The sequence below is a fragment of the Artemia sp. Qi Xiang Cuo genome, chromosome 4, assembly GCF_049724085.1.
Source record: "Artemia sp. Qi Xiang Cuo chromosome 4, ASM4972408v1, whole genome shotgun sequence".
In the NCBI taxonomy this organism is placed as follows: domain Eukaryota; kingdom Metazoa; phylum Arthropoda; class Branchiopoda; order Anostraca; family Artemiidae; genus Artemia; species Artemia sp. Qi Xiang Cuo.
Genome location: NC_142797.1, coordinates 6,506,625 through 6,530,280, shown reverse-complemented (window position 1 = coordinate 6,530,280; position 23,656 = coordinate 6,506,625). Strand labels below are relative to the sequence as shown.

Below are 23,656 nucleotides of genomic sequence, written 5' to 3'. Positions count from 1 at the left end.
GATTTACTCTATAAGAAATACTGTATTGAAATGACCAATACGGTATAAGAAAGACTGATGTGTAACACCCTAAAAAAACAAGAAAATATAACATCAAAGCGTATACAGTCTAAGCGGATATTTTGGCTATATATACAACAGCCGTATATAGCCAAATATGGCTGAAATATCTGCTTATGTTGTATTCACTGTCTTCTAAAATTTCTTCGTTATCTCCTCTCCTTTTTTATAATGGGAAGGCAGTGAGGTCTCCGTCAGGTAAGCCATTAGGTAATGTATTTGGCTGCTCTCGATGTTGACTTCCTTTATAGTAGAGAGGGGCTTGGCAGGCTCTATGGGTATAACTTTGGCTTTCTGCAAGTTAACCGATAGACCAAATTTTGAGGCATCTTCTAAGAAACATGAAAATATCTGGTAGCCATTTCGACGATGCCATTGTTTACAGCCATGTCATTGGTAAAGTAAACATTAGAAAGTACCCAATCTCCAAAATGAAGACTGAATCGAAGGTGATTTGTCGTGCAAGTTATGACGTAATATATCGCTCAGCTAAAGATCTTGGAAGCGGGGGATCAACCTTGCTGAATACCTGTCTTCAACGAGAATATTTGGCTGCATCTGCAGCCTTGCTTGTCCACAGGAAATCAAATAAAGCAGTAAAATTTTTTACTGTGTCGACAAGGCGTCTTTAGAGCCATCTACGAATGTGTAAGTTATGATGCCAAAAGAAGAAATGATATGTTGATCTCCATGTTGAAATAAAGGACTGAAAAGTATTCTGACTTTTTACCATCTTTTGACATTACTGATTAATTTCCTACGGTAATTTTTTAGATTCCAATTAGTTAATAAGGTGTATGTTTTGATAAGAGTTGCCGAACAGAGAATTTATTTTTCATAGGCTATAATTCTATATGAGAGCCTTCCTGTTAGGCTAGCCGATCCTTGAAAGAAATTAAGCTATGAAAATGAATAAAGGATACATTTTAATAAAAGTTGTTACATTATATTTCGTATTTTATGCTTCTCTTCAATGTAGCGTAGCCTAGCCTATCCTTATTTCCATCTGTGCTGCCTGAGGCACCTAGGGCATCCATGAGATTTTGCCTAGCCTATTGTTTCTGAATTGGGCTGCTGCATTTTTTGTCTTCCTAATGAGGCCAAAGAGAAGCATGGATACTGTGCAGATCAGATTGGTATGTTTGTTGCAATGTGTTCCAAGATCTTCCCTGTCTTTGACTTCTGTTTGGGTGCCAATGCAAAGTGGCTTTTGGGATCTGAGTGTGCTGGTAAATTTCTACCAAATCATATTATTGACTTATACATAAAGTGAATATACCACTTGATGCCTTTTTTTATGCTGATTACTAATATAGTAATCTTTTTTTTTAGAAATGATTTTCCGCCCCCCCCCCCCCCCCTATATATGCCAATTCAGGGTTTAGCCTATATTTCTACAACCTAACCCTGAATTGGCATATATAGGGGGGGGGCTGAAATTCATTTCTGATAGAAATGATTATTATATTTGTAATCAGCATAAAAAAAGGCATCAAATGGTGTATTCACTTTATTCCTCACTCAATAATATGATTTGGTAGAAATTTACCAGTGTGCTATCTGTAAATGCACTCCTCTTTTATGGTCCCATAGTCTATATAGGTTAAAAGACCTCTTTTTGGGAAAGACCACTTTTCTTTGGCATTTTGGAAAAATAGCAATGGGTTTTTGGACTGCCCCTTTTTTACTACAGTATGACACAATGCAAGTGTAGACCCAATCATCTCTCACTAGAGCCAGCCCAGTGGGAGTAATTTGTCATCATAAATCCAATATGTGGTCTCTGTTTTGACAAGTAAGTGAAATGAAAGAAATATATATTTAATATCTGTGATTTATAGAATAAAAATCAAGAAATAGAAGTTATATTTTTAGAATCAGAAGACAATCAGCTTTCTATTAATATGTGAATAATACTGAAACACCAAAAAGATATTTACATCAAAATAGGATAATTGGTATTTCCAAAAAGAGGTCTTTCTAGTTAAGTCAATAAACTAATCATTTTCAGTGAATGATCTTAAATAATTTTAATAATAACCATGTTGTTGCATAGCTTGGATTTTTAGCTATTCATTGGCCTATACAAACCTTTACAACTCTAATTTGATAACAAGATATGAGGTTTTAAGTTTTACATAATTTTGCTCAATTGGATACTGGTCTTTTACCCTAGGCCTAGTCCTACAAATGTATTTTTCTCCATTAGTTTAATCTAGCCACACATCATTGGTTCTTTTATCTCAAGCCAGTGATAATTCCAGCAGTGCCCACCTTTTTGGTGGGCCCCCAATATGTCTAAGGCACAAACAGCAAGTTTACACCATTTCCTAGGGTTCAAGAAGTTTGTTTTTCCCTCCACTGATTTTTTGTGAAATGATGCTACTGAGCTCAATGCAAATTAAAAATAAGAAAGGGTAAAATGTATCCAAAGGACAATGCAGCTCATTGAAAAGGCATAACAGCTATATCCAAGAAACAGCTCTACTAATGACTATGCTGTAAGTAGCCTACATTGCAAATAGCCTATTCTCCATTGTATTTGGCTAAAAAGGTAAAATTCTACTTTAGCTACTTTTGGCTATCTTGGAAAGGGGTTAGATTAAGAAAATAAAACTTTCAGGAATGGGTCTACAGGCTAAAGTATATTCCAGGAAGGTTTTTGAAGTACCTGCCTCCACTCCTCCCTCTAGAGGGTCCTGAAATTTGCCTACATGACAGGTTTGAAATTTTGAAAAATTGAAACAGGTTTGAAAAATTGAAATTCTGACAAAACAAAATTTTACCTTAATTTTCAGTTATCAGTTTCTCTTTTTCTGCCTTTAGTTCTGAAAATCCAATTCCTGTTATTTGAGTAGAATTTTCAGCCATATCAATGTTTTTTTCTTCAAAATTTAGGAAATGTATTTACATATCTTTAAAACCTTATTGTTTGGGATTGAGCAAAGTTGTGATGCTGAAAACAACTTAGTTGTACTTCATTTAAGCAGAAGATCTATTTTGCGAGGTTTCACTTTTATAACACACACATTTCTAAAGGTCAGTACCCTCTAGAGGGAGAAGGAGTGGAGGTAGGTACTTTAAAATACCTTCCCATGACATACTTTAGCCTGTAGACCCATCCCTGAAAATTTCATTTTCCTAACCTAATCCCTTTCCAAGATAGCCAAAAGTAGCTGAAGTAGAATTTTAGCAAACTATTTTAGCATAAGCACTGTAAATATTTCTTGTATTTTAAGCTAATCCATCTTGATTTCCTCCTGAAGTTGGAGGCAATGCTGTAGCATTGCCTATAGTAAAGGCCATACTACTCCAATGTTTTATTTTTTTTCCCAGAGGCACTTCATACAGAAGGGGTCATTGTAGAAACATCAAAGGGGGCTCATTTGATTGGAAATCAAGAGTTCTAGTGTCCTTTTTAATAGTAAAAAATGATTGGAAGGCAACTAGCCCCCCCCCCCACCCATGCTCATCATTGCCCCAAACACATCCAATCAAAATTTTGAGATAGTCATTTTGTTCAGCATAGTTTATTTGCAGACAGAAAATATATTTTTGATTAGGACACTCCCCCACAACCCCCAGGGAAAGGGTTTTAAGTTATGCCCTGGGGGCATATAAGGTTTTTAATAAAAGGCGTTGTCATAGAAACTTCAGAACAGGCTCATTCAATTGGAAATTCAAAGGGCTAGTGCCCTTTTTAATAGTCAAAAGTGATTGGAGGGCAACTAGCCCCCCCCACGCCCATCATTTCCCCAAACACATGTTTTTGAGGAGGACACTCCCCCCCCCCCCAACCCTTAGGGCAAGGGTTGTAAGTTATGCCCTGGGGGCATATAGGGTTTTTATTACCTTAAAAATTACCTTAAATCGCACTTGCTAGCAATATGGATGAGTCCAGTGTACGCCAGTTAGTGATGATAGGGCCGCGGGACATCAGCTTCATCCCATTGCGAGAGCCATAGTTTGGTTTCCCATTCCTTATCGAGATTGGCTTTGAAACTGTCAACGGATGGTGAACTCACTGTCGTTTTGCTAAGATCGCTACAGAGGCTTATGATGCGGTTTGAGAAGAAAATGTTACTCTTCTTTGTATTATCACACTTCTAAAAAAGCTTTACTGAATGACCCCTGGTTCTTGACGACTGGGCAGGCTAAAAGAGGTCCTTGTCATCAGACTTGAGCAGTTAGTAGGTCATTATCATATCATCTCTTCGCCGACAGTATGTCAGAGTTGGTAGCTTGAGGCTCTGCAGTCGGCATTCATACTCCATGTCTCTGAGCCCCTTTACGCATTTTGACGCCCGTCTTTGGACAGACTTGAGAGCCATCTGGTCTGTTTTATTAATTATATATATATATATATATTTTAGGATATAGTTTATCTATTTTTGGTGTATTTATAATAGTTTTAATTAAATAGTTGGGGTTTATGTAAATAGTTGAGTTATTAGGTAAGTAGTTACATGGAGTTTCGCGCAATCGCAAACCTTCATAGGTTTTCTCCAGCATGAAAGTGTTGTTTAATATATTTATTTGTTTATGAATGTGGATTAACAAACTTATGAACTTATAACTTTCCACAAAAATTTATTTGTTAAAATGCTTCCATGCTTTTCATTATAAAACAATATTACTTAAACGCTATTATTGTTATAAAACAATATTTATATATATATATATATATATATATATATATATATATATATATATATATATATATATATATATATATATATATATATATATATATATATATATATATATATATATATATATATATATATATATATATATATATATATATATATATATATATATATATAAAATAATAATAATAAAAAAATATAGAAAAATAAATAAATAACTGAATTAAAAATGATAATACATAAATAAAATATGAAAAATTACTGTGTGCTTATAAATAACTAAGAGATCCTTGCTGTCCACCTAACATATATAGTCTGTTCTGACTCCCTCTACATTAAAGCTATTAAAACGACATTTGTTTAAAATAGAGGACTATCACCCATATACTGTCCTTTGCCTCTTCAAAAAAGACTAGAATACTGTACAGACCACTGAGTAAAAGCTCCATCCAAGTCTTTGGCAGATGGATTGCAAACTTCAATTTTGCTGCAATCTGTGCTATAACTGACATCAATGAAAAGGTCAAGACACTATATTCAGCTCTGCAACGAAAATACAGTGAATTCTTTCCTGACAAAATGCACTTGGTCTGTGAAACAGATAAGCCATGGCTAAACACAGAGCTCAAAATAATGATCAAAAAAGATGCAATCTCCATGCCATAGGAGAAGTATCAGAGGGGGACAAGTTGAGAAACAAAGTCGTTTCAGCCCTCTGCATATCTAGGAAAAGGTATATACAGGAAAAATTAGCTCCACTCCTCAAATCAGATTCCCACAAGTGGCATGACGCAGTAAAAAGGCTTACTGGAAAACAGAAAGGGACTGAAGTACAAATCAGCAACATAGATGGGAGTTTAATCAGAACCTCGGATGTTAATAAGTTTTTTTTACACAAATTTGCACTTCTTACCCCACCATAAGTGATGAATAGATTAGCGATATCATCAACTGTTGAAGTGCTGATGATATTGTAGAAGTGTCTGAAATATCAGTATTCTGTGAAATCAAACGACTATGTAACAACTGTGCCACATACCCAGGTGAACTCCCTGTGAAGCTACTGAAAGAGTACTCACCTTTTCTAGCCAAACCCATGGCATCAATCATAAATCAGTGTTTCTCAGAACAATTGTTCCCAAAATTGTGGAAAGCTGCCTATGTGTGGGTCATTCTGAAAGTAAAGGCACCCCAGTCCTGCAACCAGCTGAGACCTATATCCATAACTCCCAACTTGGCTAAAGTGGCTGAAGGTTTCATCCACCATGCCCTATTACAGCAGATTGCGCCCTCAATAGACACTTACCAATATGGCTGTATATGAGGCAGTAGCATGGCAATATACCTAGTGCAGATGTACTATTTGATAGTTTAGTGGCTGGACAGCCCAAACAGTGTTATTGATTTACTTTTGGCAGACTACAGGAAAGCATTTGACCTTATAGAGCACCTCATTGCACTGACAAATCTAAAAGAGATGGGAGCTGGAAAAAACTTGCTGCTATTAGTGAGAGATTTTCTGCGAGGACAATGGCAATTGGTATATCCATTATTTGCTGATGATACCTGCTCTGAGTGGACCAAACTTACTTGTGGCTGTCCCCAAGGAACGAAACTAGCTGCCGTTTCATTTCTTGCAGTCATCAATAAAATCCTTGCAGAATTTGAGGAGTGTTTCAAGTTTGTTGACAACTTGTCTTTGCTTCTCAAATACATAGTAGAAAATGCAGTAGCAAAACAGCAGTTAGAACCAACACTTTTTTCGGACTTCGTTAACCAGTGTAAATCTAATAGCCTGCAACTGAACAAGCAGAAATCGAAAGCTCTAGGCTTCAACCTGCTCAAACGAGATATTACAATACCAGATGTTCCTTTTCCGACTGTTCTGTCTGCAACAATACTAGCCGTGACTTTTACAAGCAATTGCTCGAATAAACTGCACGTAGACAATATCGCGCACAAAGGACACTACTCAATCCAAAGACTAACAAGTATGCAAAGGCTGGGTTTCTCAGATCGTCAGCTCTTACTGGCTTACACAACATACATCAGGCCAATCCTTGAATATTGTTGTCCTGTCTGGGGCCCCCAAGCACAAAACACTGCCTATATGTCAGAGGAACTAGAAGACGTTCAAAAACATGCAAATAAAATAATTCTTGGACCCAGGTATGAGAGTTACGAGCATGCCCTTGTGGTTATGAGCTTGCCCACTTTGTTCGCCTGAAGACACGACTTGATAATGAGATTCAGGAAATCACTCATGTCAAGCGAGAAACATTGCTCAATTCTTCCTCCAACCACACTGACCCCAAACTCACCAGGCATCTGAACAGACTACAACCCATCAAGTGCCGAACAAACAGATTTGCAAATTCCTTCGTACCATATTTTGTTAGTGTATTAAATAAGTGATATTTTTTTCTTAAATGACTGTAAAGAATAGCATAATTTAGTGTTCAGTTTTGTTTGCTACAAAAGCTATTTGATTAAACGAATACGAAAATAAAATTCAACCAGTGATTCTAATGGAAACTTCCAACTCTTCTCCAGCCAGCCATCTTGGGATCAAAGGAAACACCTCAGTTGATATGGCAGCAAAAATGCATCCCCCCTTCCATACATAAGCCACTGACATATTCTCTTCAGAGACACTCTAACTTGGATCTTAAAGCATATTTAGTTGAAAAATTGATTTTATTTAAAATAAATGTTTGTTAAATTACAAATGGCAATAAATCTAGTAATTTCTTTTAAAACGAGCCATTGAACGACTCTCTACGATGTTCCAATGCCAAGCAATCTGTGGAAAAGAAAAAAGAAAAAAAAAGGATGCCATTTAGGCAGAATGCTGTAGTAGCTGCCACTTTTCTTGACTTTCAAGCAAATATATTTCCCTTGTTGTTCAAGCCAAGGGAAATTAAGTTTCCTGTATAAGGGTTTCAAGGAAAGCGGTTTTATAACTTCTTGTATATGGGGTGTGTTAAAAACCATTTGAGCAAAAAAAAAAAATATTTACAAAGTAATCTGATTTTTTATTATTTTTTTGTGAAGCAACTTCCTTCATACATTGACCAATTCATTTTCAATACTGATGAAAGCTGCAAAGAAATTGTCACTTGTTTCTGTTGTTAGAGCATAGTAATGTAAGGTGTTGACAAGTAATTATGCTTTCCTTAATGTAACTGGAGTAAGCAGCTCTTCCTTTTTATCCTCCTCCTCATCTTAAGAAGAGGAGGAGGATCTATGCTCTGTTGTTAGAGCATAGTAATGTAAGGTGTTGACAAGTAAGGTGTATGCTTTCCTTAATGTAAGCAGCTTGGAGTAAGCAGCTCTTCCTTTTTATCCTCCTCCTCATCTTGAGAAGTCAACAATTAAGCATCAGTTAAAACACCATTGATAACCATTTCATCATCCATGTGAACAAAATCATCAAAGTTAACCTCATCACAGTTTGGTAGAAGTAACCATTCAGTGTATAAGGGGATGAAGACTGTTAATCTTGTGACTGATGACTGTATTGGGTTTTTTGTTTCCTTAGCAAACACGCTTTTTTAAGCAGCTATGTAGGGTGCTAGAACTGACATTTTTCCAGGCCTCATCAATCATAATTATAGAGGTCAAAACTGTTATTTCATATTCTCACTTTTATCAATGCTATGCAGCAGAATTTATATATTTTATACAGTATTGCCAACCAAGATATCCTTGTTACAAATTCAAAATATCAAAGTGTTTCTTTTTCAATTTGTCAAGTGTTTTTCAATGGACTGCAATAAAGTTCTAATTATCAAGAGATTTAAATGATCAAGATTTGACTGTGTTTAATGTTTGAATTCCATTGTAAACATGATAAAAGAGCATGCTTTCCCCTGCTTTAAATATAGGCTAGATGTTTGTATTGCCATTGAGATAGGACCTTGGTTTGCTTTTCTGGTCCAGAGTTTTCTTAAGGTGCCAGACCCCTATCTTGGAAATTAATTTATTCTGGCAGAAGTAATTTCCAAAGAATCATTCAACAATTAAAAAATGTGTTTGTAGATCATTCCTTGTTGGGAAATAGTGACTTTAATGAGATTTATTTTTAATTTGATTTGTATTTATGCTTTTTTCTAAACATATCAAAATTTGTTTATATGTATATTTTTGCGCTATAGGAGTTGGACAAAAATTTCTTGGGGGGGGGGGGGGTCCAAGAGTGGTCCTTAAATTTTCCTCCTAATTTTTTTTTCACTGCATTAATGAAAGGGGCAGTCGTGAACTAGTTTTTGGAAGGATTTTGTAGGAAGATTGTGCATAGAAAAAAAAACACTTCATTACCAAATTAATTAAGATTACCATGGCATTGGAGTGAAAAAACTACTAAATATATAACTCATTTTCGCGTCCAGGCATGTATGAAGGAATATTTAGTTGTTTTTGTAGGGGGGGGAAGGGCTGCTCCCTTGTACTTTTATTTCTAGCATAATCATATTATACAAATTCATGTTAAAAGCATAGTAGGTAATATTCAGTTATAGGAACAGTCATCTGTTCACCTGCTGCTTAATGAATTTCATTGTAGCTTACTTAACATTTCAGGAATTTGTTCCAGAACATTGAGCAATGTTTCCCATGACCAAAAATATGAACTGTATGACATCAAGTGATAGATGTATTATGAAGAAATCCCCACCTGTGGACATCATTGATTGCCAAAAGCTAGGCTCTTCTCAAGATCTTGGCTATGTATCTGCTACTGAGAGTCTAACAAGTAGCAATGCTGGCTTCTCTCAGGTATTTATTTTTTTTATTTTGAAAAGAATATATGACTGAAAGTGGAATGTTGGGATCATCCTTCTTACAAAAAGCTTATACACCCACTAGGGTTTGGACACGTGTGCACCTACTGTCCTTAATATAATGTATCTTCAGCCATTTTGATGGCCTATTTGAATTAGGGGATGTACCTTGACTGCTATGAATTTTAGCATTAGAGACTAATTGCTGATGTAACATGTTTTTTAAATCCAATAGGATCTCCAGGGAAATGGTCAGATTCTGGGATGTAATCAAGCTTGAGGTTTGATTTAAGATAAAAAAGATAAGGTCAAAGCTATAAAGGACTGCATATTTGGATGTAAAAACTTGCCAAAAATAGGTATCTTATATACATCTCCCTTAGGGTTTGGACCTGTGTGTGGACCTTTCTTCCTCTGTTCATTGTTTCCTTAGTCGTGTTGATAGGATATTTGAATTTCTAGAAAACTACTTGTATCTTGGCTGTTATGAATTTTAGCATTGAATTGTTGATGTAATGTGGTTTTTATATGAAATAGAATGCCCAGTTATTGAGGGAAATGGTTTGATTATGGCATGCAAGTGACTTTGAGATTGGATTTAAGATGATTCATCAAAACTAATAATATTTGTATATTTGGGTGCGAAAATTCGCTAAATACAGGCCTCTGATATGAGGCCATACATATGAAGTGTGACAGAAAAGTAATCACTGAATTTTAATTTAGCAAAGTTTTTTTTTCTAACATCAATGTTATGTTCCCTTGGGCAGCTGCACAACAATGGAGACGTTGTTCCCATTATTTGTAGCAGTGTTGAAAGTCTTCAACCATTATGGTCTTCAGCATGTCTGTTGCAGTCTTTCAGATAATTTCAGAAATTCCAAAGTGATGGTCTTTGATAACGTTTTTCAGTCTAGTTTATATGACCACCCCCTCCACAAAAATTTTTTATGTCATAAATAGTCAATTTGCATAAGCTACAGCCCTTGCCTTGGGGGCTGTGGGAGATTTGTCAACCCCCGAGTTATTTGACCTTTGGACTATTTTGAACAAAATGGCTATCTACAAATTTTGATTGGATACATTTGGGAAACAGGGGCGTGAGGGGGTGGCTGGTAACCCTTCAATCACTTATGACTCTTAAAAAAGGCACTTGAACTTTCGACTTCCAATTGAATGGACCCCTTCCAAATTTTATACAACAACCCCTTCCATAAAAACCTTATATGTTAATAATTTTTTTGTCCACACTGCTTTTCCATTTACGAAAAAATTAAGCAAGAAAAAACGGGTTTTAATTTTAATAAAGCAGTTAATAAATAACAACAAAATAAACACCTAATTAAAAACACTCCGAATATTTCGGCCCCACGTCCAGGAGCCTTTCTCAACGGAAAAAAAGAGAAAAACAGAAAAAAATGATCTATATTTAAAAATAACACATCGAAATACAAGAAAAGTAAACACACGAAGAGAGAGAAAAAAAGAAGAGAAATATAAATAAGTAAGTAGGAATCAAACTCACATCTTAAATAAAACTCCCACGCACTGGCGTATTTAACGCAATAAACAAAAGCGAATGTCTATAATTTTCTCTTTTGTTTATTGCATTAAATACGCTAGTGCATGGAAGTTTTATTTAAGATGTGAGTTTGATTCCTACTTATTTATTTATATTTTATCTTTATTTTGTCTTTTCTCTCTCTTTGTGTGTTTCGTTTTATTGTATTTCGATGTATATTATTTTTTTTAAGAACATTTTTTTTGTCTTTCTCTTTTTTTTTGTTGAGAAAGGATCCCAGACATGGGGCCGAAATATTCGGAGTGTCTTTTATTTAAGCGTTTATTTTGTTGTTATTTATTAACTGCTTTATAAAAATTTGAACACGTTTTTCTTGCTTAATTTTTCTCATATTTTAATAAGTGCTAGTATAATAATTAATAAAATAAGCCTACCACAATAAATGGTATAGAGCAAAAGAAAGGAAAGAGGGGGAGGAAATTCACTTATTTAGAATTTCAATTATATAGGGGGAAAGGTTCACCTGTATCTTTCTACTTAAAGTTGTATAGGAGCAACACTGGGGATTTTTATTACGGTGTAACGAGACAGCTGAGCTCTAAGGTGAGGAGGAGGGGGGATTGACTTGGAAAAAGCGAATTTGTTTGGTAAAAACAGTATTAATTATAATAATAAAAATAATCTTATTATCTATTTTAAAAAAAATACAAGTGGAATAAGCAACAGAAAAGAAAAGTAAAAAGTTATCAAAACATGACATTGATAGTTTTCAATATTGTGTTTCAGCATTTCTAAGTACAAACATGATACAATGGAGCGAACTTATGATGCACAAGGGTAAAACAGGGGTTGAAATCGCGTAGATACAGTTCAATAAGGATTTGTAACTTGACTAATACAGTAAAGAAATGTGTAGAACAGTTAGCAGTGGGTCGTGGGCTGGTAGGACTAGAATGGGCATGTCTGTTTCATAGATTTGACTTGAAAATTTAGTTATCTGATTGGGGTGGGTGGTCCAGATAATCGCGAATCCTGGTTACTGAGGGCCAGATAATCACGTTTGTACTGTACTTATCACTGGTCCACTCTTAAGGGAAAGATGGTTTTTTTTAGAAGGGGTTCGGGGGGGGGGGGGTTTAAACGCCAAAGGTAGTTTTTATGCCACTGTTTTTCGACTATTCCAATGTTTTCCATTTTGTTACTAGGCTGTGGCTAGTATAAACTTTATAGCATGGTTACGAATTACAATTCAGCCTAATCTGAAAGCAAGTTTTTTTTTATAAAGTTCTTTTTTGGAATTTTGACTATTCTTCAAAAAGGAGGGGGTTAAATGCGCGAAGAGGCATTTTCAGGGTGCTTTTAGAAGGCTTAAAACATACCACGTTATAAAGAAGTGTCAGCTCCGCCAGCTCCTTGGAGACTATTTCTGGGGACCTAGACGTTGTGCAGTCCTTCCATCCTCTAAATGTGGGATAATACCTTGATTATTCTTGGTTGTAGAGTATGTAATGGGTGGTAATGATGAGCTGAAACTGGTGATTCTCGTTTCTATCTCTCCTAGGTACATATTGGCAAAGGGTAACTTTGTTTTAAAAGGTTTAGGGGCATGTAAGTTTTGGGGTTTAGGGGCATGTAAACAGGAAAGTTTCTCCTCATTTTTTTTTATTGCTTTTGTGTGTGGCTTTGAAATTAGCTTTGAAATACACATCTATGTATGCATAGCGTCAGGACTAAACATTCCTACATCAAGGACCAAATAGTGACATCAATAGCGGAAGCTGCCTTGAACTTCCACCTGTTTGTATAAGGGTCATGTCAATAACATCATCCTTTATGAAGGTAAGGATTCCAATAGGGCAATGTAACAGTCGTAGGGGCACAGATTGTCTATTAGGTTTCATCAGATATGTCACTTCAAAATGATTGCAAACCGCAAAAGCCATCCGATCAGATCCGGGGGGTGGGGGTAGGGGGGTTTAAACCCCCCCCTCCGCAAAATGGATATAAACAAATTTTGTATGCGTTTTTTTAGTTTTTTTATGTAACCCCCCCCCAACCGAAAAAAAAACTTTGAGTAAAACCCCCTCGAAAAAAAAAATCCTGGGTACGGCCTTGGATCAGATGATTTGCCTTCCTAAAGGTTGGCGATATCCAATGACATTGCATGGGCGGAACGTTGTCCAGTCCAAGGATGGGTGGGCTGTTATCCAATCCAATGACGCGGAATTGCCCGGGCGGGTGAGTTTTGTTAGATAGCCAATGCAATTGAGGATCACTTCGGCCCTTGTATTTTGTTGAAAGTGAGATATCTGTGTAAGCATCAATAATCTGTGAAAAGGGGTATAAGCTCATGTAGTTCCGGCTGACGGAGATAGCAGTGATTCAGATGAATGTTACATACAGTTTCAATAACAAATAGACAGGATCCCAGGTAGAAATATTATGTTTTATTAGGCGGATTTTAATGCCTGGTTGGCAGGAATAAGGATAGACGGTTTCCTAGCCTAGGTGAATTTGGTACTGGTAAGGAAAAGGGTAATGGATATAGGACTGCTGCAATTTTGTATGTATAACAATCTACTTATAGTCACTGCAATTGGTATAAAATAACATGATAGTTAACATGATACTCATACATGATATAAAATAACATGATGATATGAGGGTCGGCCTTAATAATAATAATAATAATCTGTATTTAAAAGCCAATTAAAGCCATATACAAAAAGACAAATACTAAAGAAAAATTACACTTCATTTGACATCCTTCCCATCAATACAAAATTTCCTACTGCCACAATATAACGGGGAGTCCTAGACCTCATTAACTAACAAGGCAGCCTATCTCCCCCCTCCTGGATAATTAATCCCCTTAAATGAGATAGTTGCTTACACCGGAGGAGGAAATGGCCCAACCCATAATCATTTTCCCCACATCTCAAGCAACTACACCCGGCCTCCGGACCTTCCCTCTTTTTCCTTGCATCCTTAGTATAAATTGAAAGACAATTTGCTCGAATCTGAATCCAAATCCTCAAATATTTAATGGGCAATCCCAGCTTCAAATAAAACTCCTGACCAAAATTCTCTTTTACTTCTCTATACAAAGTAAGACTCGGAGATTTGTCCACAGCTGCTTGCCATAGTTGCACTTCTTGGTCTTCAAGTCTTGCACTAAATTCCTTGAAGAACTTTTCATGATCCTCTAGCCCTTTTCCCTTCTCCCACGAACTTGAAAATCCATTCTCATCTAATATCCTTTTGATTTGTGCTGCCCATGATGTTTTGTTACACTGAAGGAGAAGATCTTCATATGCTGCTCGGGCAAGTCTAGTCTGGGGAAGTTCGAGGAGTCTTAACAAAAATTTTATGATTTTTGTATATCTTTTTAGTTTCAGGGTAAATTTATCAATATCATATTTAAATACTAACGAAAGAGTTATTTTCTGTAAGTCAAAAACTCGGTTATAACATTGAAGCTGAAGGGTTTTTAGTAGAACTGCCGGCTGTTATCCCCATATTTCTGATCCGTAATGTAGAGTAGGCATAATTTTAGTATTAAATATATGTTTGTGGAGGCTTAGCTCACTTATTTCGCTGACTGGCAGGATCGATACAAGACACTAGGGTGTATAAGGGTGCTGTTAAAAGTAAAGATCATCTAGTAATTTCTTGAGTTAATCTGAAGCTCAAATTTAGAAACGATTACTACTTCCTAGGAAGTAATGACGGTGGTAAACTCTAGGATGAGAATTTGATTGGAACTTTCTAGGACCAGTTGAATATGAAATTGAAGAGTTAAAAATTTGACAATGTTGAAGATGGATAAATAATAGTTAGAAAAATGGAAAGAAAAATAGTTTTCAAAGTAGCAGAAGCTGTCCTATGGAGAAAACAGCAGCCAGCAATAGTGGGAACCATGGCCAGGGATATTAGCGGAAATGCTTTAAGCTTGGTTGGAAAGGTGAGGCTTTTGTTCAAGAAGTTTTTGAGCGATGGTATGAGAATACGGGGAAAGTAAAAAAAAAGTAGAGAAGGTATTAAAGTAGGATTTAAGGAGACGTGAAATGGAACCTACGGAATTTGCAGAGGTTTAATTAAAATTATTAAATATTATGTGATTTATAAAAACATGGAAAATTTTTTCCATGACATTTTCCAAATCAATTTTTGTGACAGTTTGGAAGTGAAGGAAGATTTATTTTGGGAAGAAGAGCTAGGGACAGTAATAAAAGAATTAAAAAAAGAAGTCTCAGCTACTGATTGTGGGGTAAAGGAGTTTTTGAAATATGGTGTCAGCAAAGTTAGAACTACATTTCTGAACATCATTAATATGATTTTCGAAAAGGAGGTAAGTATTTAGTGATTTTAGGAAAACTTTAATTAAACACGTCTATAAGAGAGGTGATAAGAGTGACTGTAGTTATTATAAAGATATTAACCTAGCTTCTGTAGCAAGAAAATCATTTAGCATGATAATACTTATTAGACAAAGAGATGCTTTAGATTAAGTTTTAAGATAAGAACAGTGCAGCTTTAGGAAGGGGAAAGGATTTGCCGACCAGATTTTCACATTAGAGTTAATAATTGAGAAGTGTTGGAATCACTAGACCGCTTTAATCTTCAGTTTTGTAAATTACAGGCATTTGGTCTAGCCAATTCGAGAGCTTCGGCAAAGGCTGTATGCATCTATGCTATACCAAGTATGTACATTTAAGTGAGTAGTGCTAGGTACGAGAACAATTTTGGTTGCGGCTGAGGTAGGAAGTGGGGTTAGTAGTTGGTTTGGTGTTGAGTCAGGAGTTAGGCAGACTTGTGCCCAAGGCTGCATTCAAGATTTTGTTTGGGGTGGGGGTTATTAAAAATATTTTAAAAAACGCATCAAAAATCTGTTTTCATGCATTTTGTTACGTTTTTACGAGTCAGACGAAAATTTCGGGAGAGGGGAAAGGGTTCAAACCCAGGAACCCACCTTCCCATGATACGGCCTTGGTTGTGCCCTGTTCCTGTTTATATGGATTATTTTGTAGGAACACGGCAAAGGCTATAGGAGAATATGGAATAATCTGGGATGGTAAATTTCTCATTAGACTTGGATTGTGTAGATGGTTTGAGTGTTCTAGATAATTTCTTTTTTTAGCAAAATGAATAAGTTTATGAAGGTTTTGTGAGTTCACGATGCAAGAATAGGTTTGGAAATTAATGTAAAAAAGACTAAGTCGCTTGGACTGAAGAGAGGGTGTTGTGTGACGAGAGGTTCGATAAAGTGGGCAGTTTCACTTACCTGAGAAGTGAAAATTGTGGATTCAGTGGAAACTTAAACAGTAGAATTGCCCAGGCCTGTGTGTTTTTTTTTCGCAGTCGAAAAAAGTTTGGAGGAATAGAAATATCAGTCTGCGAACCTAAATTAGAATATTGGAACCTACGGTAATGATAATGGTCAAGCTTTGTTCTGAGACGGGGGCGCTTCAAAAGGCAGAGGATGATATATTAAATTTTTCCGAGAAGAATTGTCTAAAAATAGTTTTGGGTACCCGTTTGACTGACTGTATGTCATAACAAGACTGTGTATGACTGACTGTATGTATGTCAAATAACAAGCTCTACGAAAAATGTGTTCTATCCCACTTTCTAGGGCTATAATGAAAGAAGGGCTGAAATGTCTAGGACACGTTTTTACACATGACAGATTGCCAAATATTTTTTTGTTTGGCCATCCATATGGGACCAAACGAAAAGTGGGTCATCCCTGAGAGGGATTCTCTCATAGGGTCGTCCCTGAGATAAAGAAGGATTTAATGGAAATCGGATTATTTCAGGGGGCACAGAGAAAAACTACGAGTAGATAAGGGTGAGGGAGGAGCGTGTGCAGCTTTGTTGGCCTCAGAAGAGCTGAGGCCAACAAACTGCAGAACTGTTTGTTGTACCTCATATGCTTAGTTTCCGTAAATTCTCAAATATAATAAATCAACAATATTTCAGATAAATAGAAGTGTAAACGTTTAAATTAGAGTTTACAAGATCTACATATGTAACAATTTTGTATAAACAGTTGTCAAAGTATTTAACGCTCGGGTAACGGAGCTTAAACTTGCCCTAATTTAAGGTTGAATTTTAATTACGACAACGGGTTACAAGTCCCAAGATCAAACTCTCCTTTAGTTTCGCGTTGAGTGGAAGTTATGTTGAAAATAGGTAGTATCCTCCAGCAAAATCTGTTTTTTTATAATGGCTCCGTTGGTGTGCAAGATTTGCTTAGCAGTGCTGAACCTTAATGTGGTTATAACTCCCGTCTGCTCAAGACATTACCAATCTTTACAGTCTGCTGAGACGTTAAGTTGAACCTTCGCCCCCTCCCAACAGACTGAGCAATCCAAGTTCTTGTTTTTCAACTGGTGCCATTGTCTAGCCGCAAAACAACAATGGACCGGAAATTTGGCGGTAATTATGTATTAGCTGGTACCCACGCGAGAAGTCAAGTTTGGTTAATTCTAATGAAATAAAACAGAATATGATGAAAATATAATAGTTTAAAAACAAATTTGGGCTATATATTTGTACATTAGGAGTGGGGGGAGCATAGCATATATTAAACACGTAACCTAACCTAGATACTCCCCCCTAAACCCCAAACAACAATAGTTTAAATATTGTAAACGTAATGACAAAACCACGCTTTGTGATCCATTTCTCTATTGACAGATACCCGTTTGACTAGTTTCCTTTAGCACAATATATCGCATGGGTACCAGCTAATACATAAATACCAATTTGGCTAATAAAATGGAAATTGTGTTCGAGTCACGGTACCAACACCCCATTTTACTTACTGGCTGTGAGCCGTGATTTTATTTAGGGGACAAGAGCAAGACCCTATCCATGGAGGGATACTGGGTCCGCCCCCTCGAAATTTTTTCCGACTCTTAGAAACGTAAAAATATAAATAAAAAAGAAATGAGTGTTTTTATATTTTTTTTGTACCCCCCCCCCCCCCCTCGAACAAAAATCCTGAATACGCTCTTTGGCAAGTACCCTTTTCTTTCTTAAAACTGTTGAAACTTTCTGATTGCATTTTAAAAATTAAACTTTTTTTGACATCTATTTAACAAAATGTTAGTGGAAGTGAGATTGTTTAGTTTGGGAGGGATTCTGCAGGTAAAAGGTGATTGTGGAGTAAGAAAACTAATTGTGCACTTTTGGGCAGATAAAATTACCTGAAACTGCCCCGTTGGCAAGGCTGTGTCTAAAGAACAAAGTTTATTATTCAAATAATTTACGAACCTCATAACTGAACGTCTTTATAAGTTAGGGGGTTAAATTTGAAAAGGGATTTTTGCCGGTTTCATAATGTTCTTGGAAGATAAGTTGGAATGATTGTACCAAATATGTAAGTTACGTTATTTATTCTTACGCCCTTTATCTTAATTTCAATTAAAGTCTTTTTGGAGACTTGCAACTTTTATTGTAGAATCCAATTCACTGGGCAACGATTGAGTAACTGCTAGGATCAATGAACTCTTAATAGGGAGGTTTCAGGAATACCGTTATACGCTATTGCGCTCACCTTGTTCTTTTACGGTAACCTTAAATGATGATAGTGATGTAAAATAAGGTAAAAATCCTCCGTACTGATTTTTGGTCTCTGATCTTTTACGCTATTCTATGTACTCACGACACATTGCTCAGCTGTAACTTAATACGTAAGAAGCTCAGTGCTCTTGCGTAATTTATCAAACTGCAAGAACTTCAGGATTCTAAAGATAATTTGTATTTCCAAATAAAGCTGTTAAGTCAATTAAATAAAGTCATTTAATGAATTAATAAGACTTGCAAGTTTTGGACTGCATGTTCAGGATTTAAGTGTGCAATGGAATATATTTCAAATAATCATGGTAATTATTTCAATGTTGGGCTTAAATCATTTTTAAGTTGATGAGCTTCAATATTCTGTTTAGCTAAGCACAGTAAAGCCTATCATGTAAAATTTATTCATAGATAATTTTGCTCTTTCAACGGAGGTAAAGCATAGTATATATTATCACGTAACCTAACCTGACCTAGGTACCTTTCCCCCTAAACCCAAAAACAACAGTTTAAATATTGTATACACAATGAAAACCACGCTATACATTGTATTACCCTATAGCGGTGTCTTAAATTAACCCTTCAAAAACCAGTTTCTTCGTGACTGGTTTCCATAAAAGAGTGCGCTTAATACAGTAGTACCCAAAAAGACCTATCACCTGCAGCTTCACCGAAAACTAGGTTAAGTTACGAAACTAGGTCACTAATTGATATTAACTTTCTTTCTACTTAAATATACCACGTCGATTAGATCTTATCTAAATTTATTCTGATATTTATAATGAACAAAATAATAATCAGTGAAAAAGAACTTTTTTATTAGCTTTTAAAGTTGCTGCCTCATTTAGAGTTAGCGGGAGACGAGCTCAAAATAAATTTAGAAACCTCAATTTCTGTACGCTATTTTGTATAACGTTTTACCTTATTACGTAAAACGTTATACAAACGGGAGGTTCAGAAACCTCCCTAATGATGAGGACTAGACATGAAAGTAAACGAACTTCTCCCAAATGTAAATTCGCGGAAATTTCTAGAACGCCACTATGAATTTTTTTAGTTATTAGATTTGTCAAAATACTATCACATTTAGAGCATAGGCCCACAAAGCCAACATTTATTTGGGGATTGGGATAAGGGGTGGGAGTACAAGGCTTCAAAAGTCGTCCTTCGGATCTGTTCTGCTTGCCACTAGAAATTCCGCTTAACTAGGATTTTATTTGGATTTAGATTAAAGTTTTTTTTTTGCAAAAAAAACGAAAAAAAATGTTTTGTAAAATACCCCCCTAAAAAAGTCCTGGATACGTTCCTGGTTAGGTTTTATTTATTTATACTTATTCTTTTTTTTTTAGCATTAGGGTATTATCTTTTTATGGTACACATATCATGTATACGCTGGAAATATGAAAATTAATTCAAAATATGCTGGGAAGGGACGTAAATAAAAATTCATTTGGAGGGGGCAAGTTCGTCTAAACTCCCAAAATAGGTTAATTATATGAAAAAGTTGGACCTTTTAGAGAATTCCCTCCTGTACTGGCATGCTTTGGTAATGCTTTAGTAAGTAGGCTGAACGAAAAATGTTGTTCAATGTCGCTTTCTAAGGCTATAACGAGAAAAAAGTTTAGATGGCTAGGGCACGTTTTGCGGATGAAGGATGATGGATTGCCAACCATCTAGGGCTAGACGTAAAGCAGGTCGTCCGCGATTCGGGTGAGAGGATGTGTAAGCAAAGATTTAAGGGAAGTGGGAATTTCTTGGGAGGGTGTATAGAGGGAGGTTTTGAATAGATTAGGATAGAGGAGGAGCGTGCGTAGCCTTTTTTTAATTACCGGGTATAAAACAGATATCGTTGGCAAGTAGTTTTTAAAATAGCCATTTGGTGGTCTAGCCTATCAAATATCACCCCCCCCCTCCTACAAAACTTTGTAAAAACTAAGGTTTATGTGGTCTTATAACTGCAATAAATGCTCTATTAATAATATATTTTTATTTAGTTTCTAAACGTTATTTTGTATAACGTTTTACCTTATTACGTAAAACGTTATACAAACGGGAGGTTCAGAAACCTCCCTAATGATGAGGACTAGACATGAAAGTAAACGAACTTCGCCCAAATGTAAATTCGCGGAAATTTCTAGAACGCCACTATGAATTTTTTTAGTTATTAGATTTGTCAAAATACTATCACATTTAGAGCATGAAAGTAAACGAACATGAAAGTAAACGAACTTCGCCCAAATGTAAATTCGCACAAGCATTGCTTCAGGGAATCGATGATGTATATATATTTTTTTTTTTTAAATAAACCCATTGTTACTTAAAAAAAAAAAAAAAAAAAAAATATCCTTATAAAATTCTAAAATTTCATTTGCAAGGATAGGCCATTGGTTTTGAAAAATACCATATTTGTATTAAAGACACTGTAGTTTATCCTCCAAAGCCGTACTGAAATTTTATATAGGCTTTAAGTTTGTGCAAGTCCAATTTTAAAAATAAAAGTTTCTCTGAATACAGGGGCGGATAAAGAATTAATGTTTTTGGGGGGCACTGATAAAAATTTGGCTTCCCCATTGGTATGTTTCGCACCTTTGACGCTCTATTTAGTGTAACTTTCCACCTTCTGGGAGGGGGGCATGTGCAACTTCAAATGCCCACTCGATTCGGTCTACATGGTAGGCCATTTATTACAAATGCCGTGACCGTATTAAAAAAAACATGGTACTCCTGTACTAAACGGACTCTTTTATATACTGCAATGGAAACCAGTCACGAAGAATCTGTTTTTGACGGGTTAATTCAAGACACCGCTATTGGGTAATGCAATATATAGCGTAATTTTCATTGCGTATAGGATATTTAAACTTTTTGGGGGGGTTTAGGGGGGGTACCTAGGTTAGGTTACGTAATGATATATGCTAAGCTTTACACACTCCCACCCTCCCTAATGTGCAAATATATAGCCCAAATTTGTTTTTAAACTATAACATATTTATCCTATTTAATTTCATCAACACTAACCAAACTAGCAGTATATAAAAGAGTCCGTTTAGTACAGGAGTACCAAAATCGTAATTTACCCTCTAAAACCCCAATGTACTTTTTTTTGTCATTTTTTCTGATAAAAATAAAATTCTTTCATTTAGAAATAATAGTTTGATGGCAGTCTCACGCAGGCTTTTAAAAATAAACCGGTTTTTCTTGGCTAATGCGCAGTACTCGCTCCTTTGTTACGTCAAATGTTTTGATTCAAGGACTTCTTTGTTAATGTTAAAGAGAAATCGTTGGCCCCAGATGCAATATTGATTTGGAAGTAAAAACATTAATTTTCCTTTTACTAATAATAGTGGTGGCTACGCTAGAAAAGAACATCATGTTTTTGAATGGATTGAATAAGTTGTCTGATGGTGAAAGAAGTTCGGGGGCTTCCAGTCCGGTAGGTTTCAATTTTATTTTGTTATGGAAGTATGTTTTGAGTCAGCAACTTGAGTTGGTCTTTGACTGACCGTGTTGCATTATTTTCTGGGTAACATGTCTCTAGATGGCAGTGGCGGATCCAGGATTTTTTTTTGAGGGGGGGGGAAAAATAGGTTGATATGAAAAACTTGCGTTAGGAGCAAGTTTAATTAACGCAAGCTTGGTAAAATTTTCGTAAATCATATTATTGACTTACGAATAAAGTAAACATACCACTCGATGCCTTTTTTATGCTCTTTCCAAATATAATAATCATTTTTGTCGGAAATGAATTTTATCCCACCCTCTGTATAGGCCTAGGCCCATACCAATTCAGGATATATATTTGCACATTAGGGGGTAAATTTTATTTCTGATGTAAACTTGCGTTAATTCAGTAAATTACACTAATTTAGACTATTTTAGGGGGGACGCCCCCTCCCCTGGATCCGCCACAGCTAGATGGGTAATGTTTATATTAACGGACTAATCAACCTCTATAGTCAGACTTTGGTAAATATTTACCAAATCATATTATTGAATACACCACTAAAGTGAATATACCATTCGATGCCTTTTTTATGCTGATTACGAATATAATAATCATTTCTATCGGAAATGAATTTTAGCCCCCCCCTATATATGTCATTCAGGATATATATTTGCACATATGAGGGTGGGGGTTAGGTTAGGGGGGAGGCTAAAATTTATTTCCGATAGAAATGATTATTATATTCGTAATCAGCATAAAAAAAGGCATCGAATGGTATATTCACTTTAGTGGTGTATTCAATAATATGATTTGGTAAATATTTACCCAGATTTGTATCCTGAATCCAAATTTAAAACTCATTGCGTCGGAAAAAAGTTTCACCCTCACCCTTATAGGCAATATACCAATTCAGGGATATATATCTGCACATTAGGGGTAAGCGCAAAATTTATTTGTGACGCAAATAAATCAGTGGCGTAATTTCGTCAAAATTCTGGGGGGGGGGACAAAGTTGGAGCCAATTTTCCAAAATCAAGCGAAAATGACAATAAAAACAAAAAATGAGCCATTTGGTATCATTAAGGTATTCTAAAAGTACTATAAAGTTAAATGTGAACTAAAAAACTCATGGTAAAATTTTACTTTTGCTACTTTTGACTATCTTGGAAAGGGGTTAGGTTAGGAAAATAAAACTTCCAGGGATGGGTCTACAGGCTAATGCATGTCCTGGGAAGGTATTTTGAAGTATCTACTTCTACTCCTCCCTCTAGAGGGTCCTGAAATTTTCTTAAATGACAGGTCTACCTATGCAAATTTTGACAAAACATTTTACCTTAATTTTCAGTTATCAGTTTCATTTTATCTCTGGCTTTAGTTCTGAAAATGCAATTCCTGTTATTTGAGTAGAATTTAAGCCAAATCAATGTGTTTTTTTTCTTCAAAATTTAGGAAATGTATTTACATATCTTTAAAACTTTATAAATTAGGATTGAGCAAAGTTATGAAGCTGAAAACAATTTTGTTGTACTTCATTTAAGCAGAAGATCTATTTTGCAAGGTTTCACTTTTATAACACATAAATTTCAAAGGCCAGGACCTTCTAGAGGGAGAAGGA

At 35.7% G+C, this 23,656-nt stretch overlaps 1 protein-coding gene across 2 annotated transcripts in view; it reads left to right on the top strand.

Annotated features, from left to right (window-relative positions):
- Positions 1–741: 741 nt before the first annotated feature.
- The window catches only part of LOC148952723 (uncharacterized), a 42,315-nt gene continuing 19,400 nt past the window's right edge, over positions 742–23,656 (top strand). The window contains exons 1-2 of one of the 2 annotated variants that reach the window (XM_089088055.1): positions 742–822; positions 9,291–9,485. In XM_089088055.1, coding sequence (XP_088944181.1) covers positions 9,315–9,485 — 171 coding nt within the window. In that variant the 5' untranslated portion in view covers positions 742–822; positions 9,291–9,314. The remainder of the gene's footprint in view (positions 823–9,290; positions 9,486–23,656) is intronic. The other variant, XM_089088056.1, reaches the window with a different exon arrangement.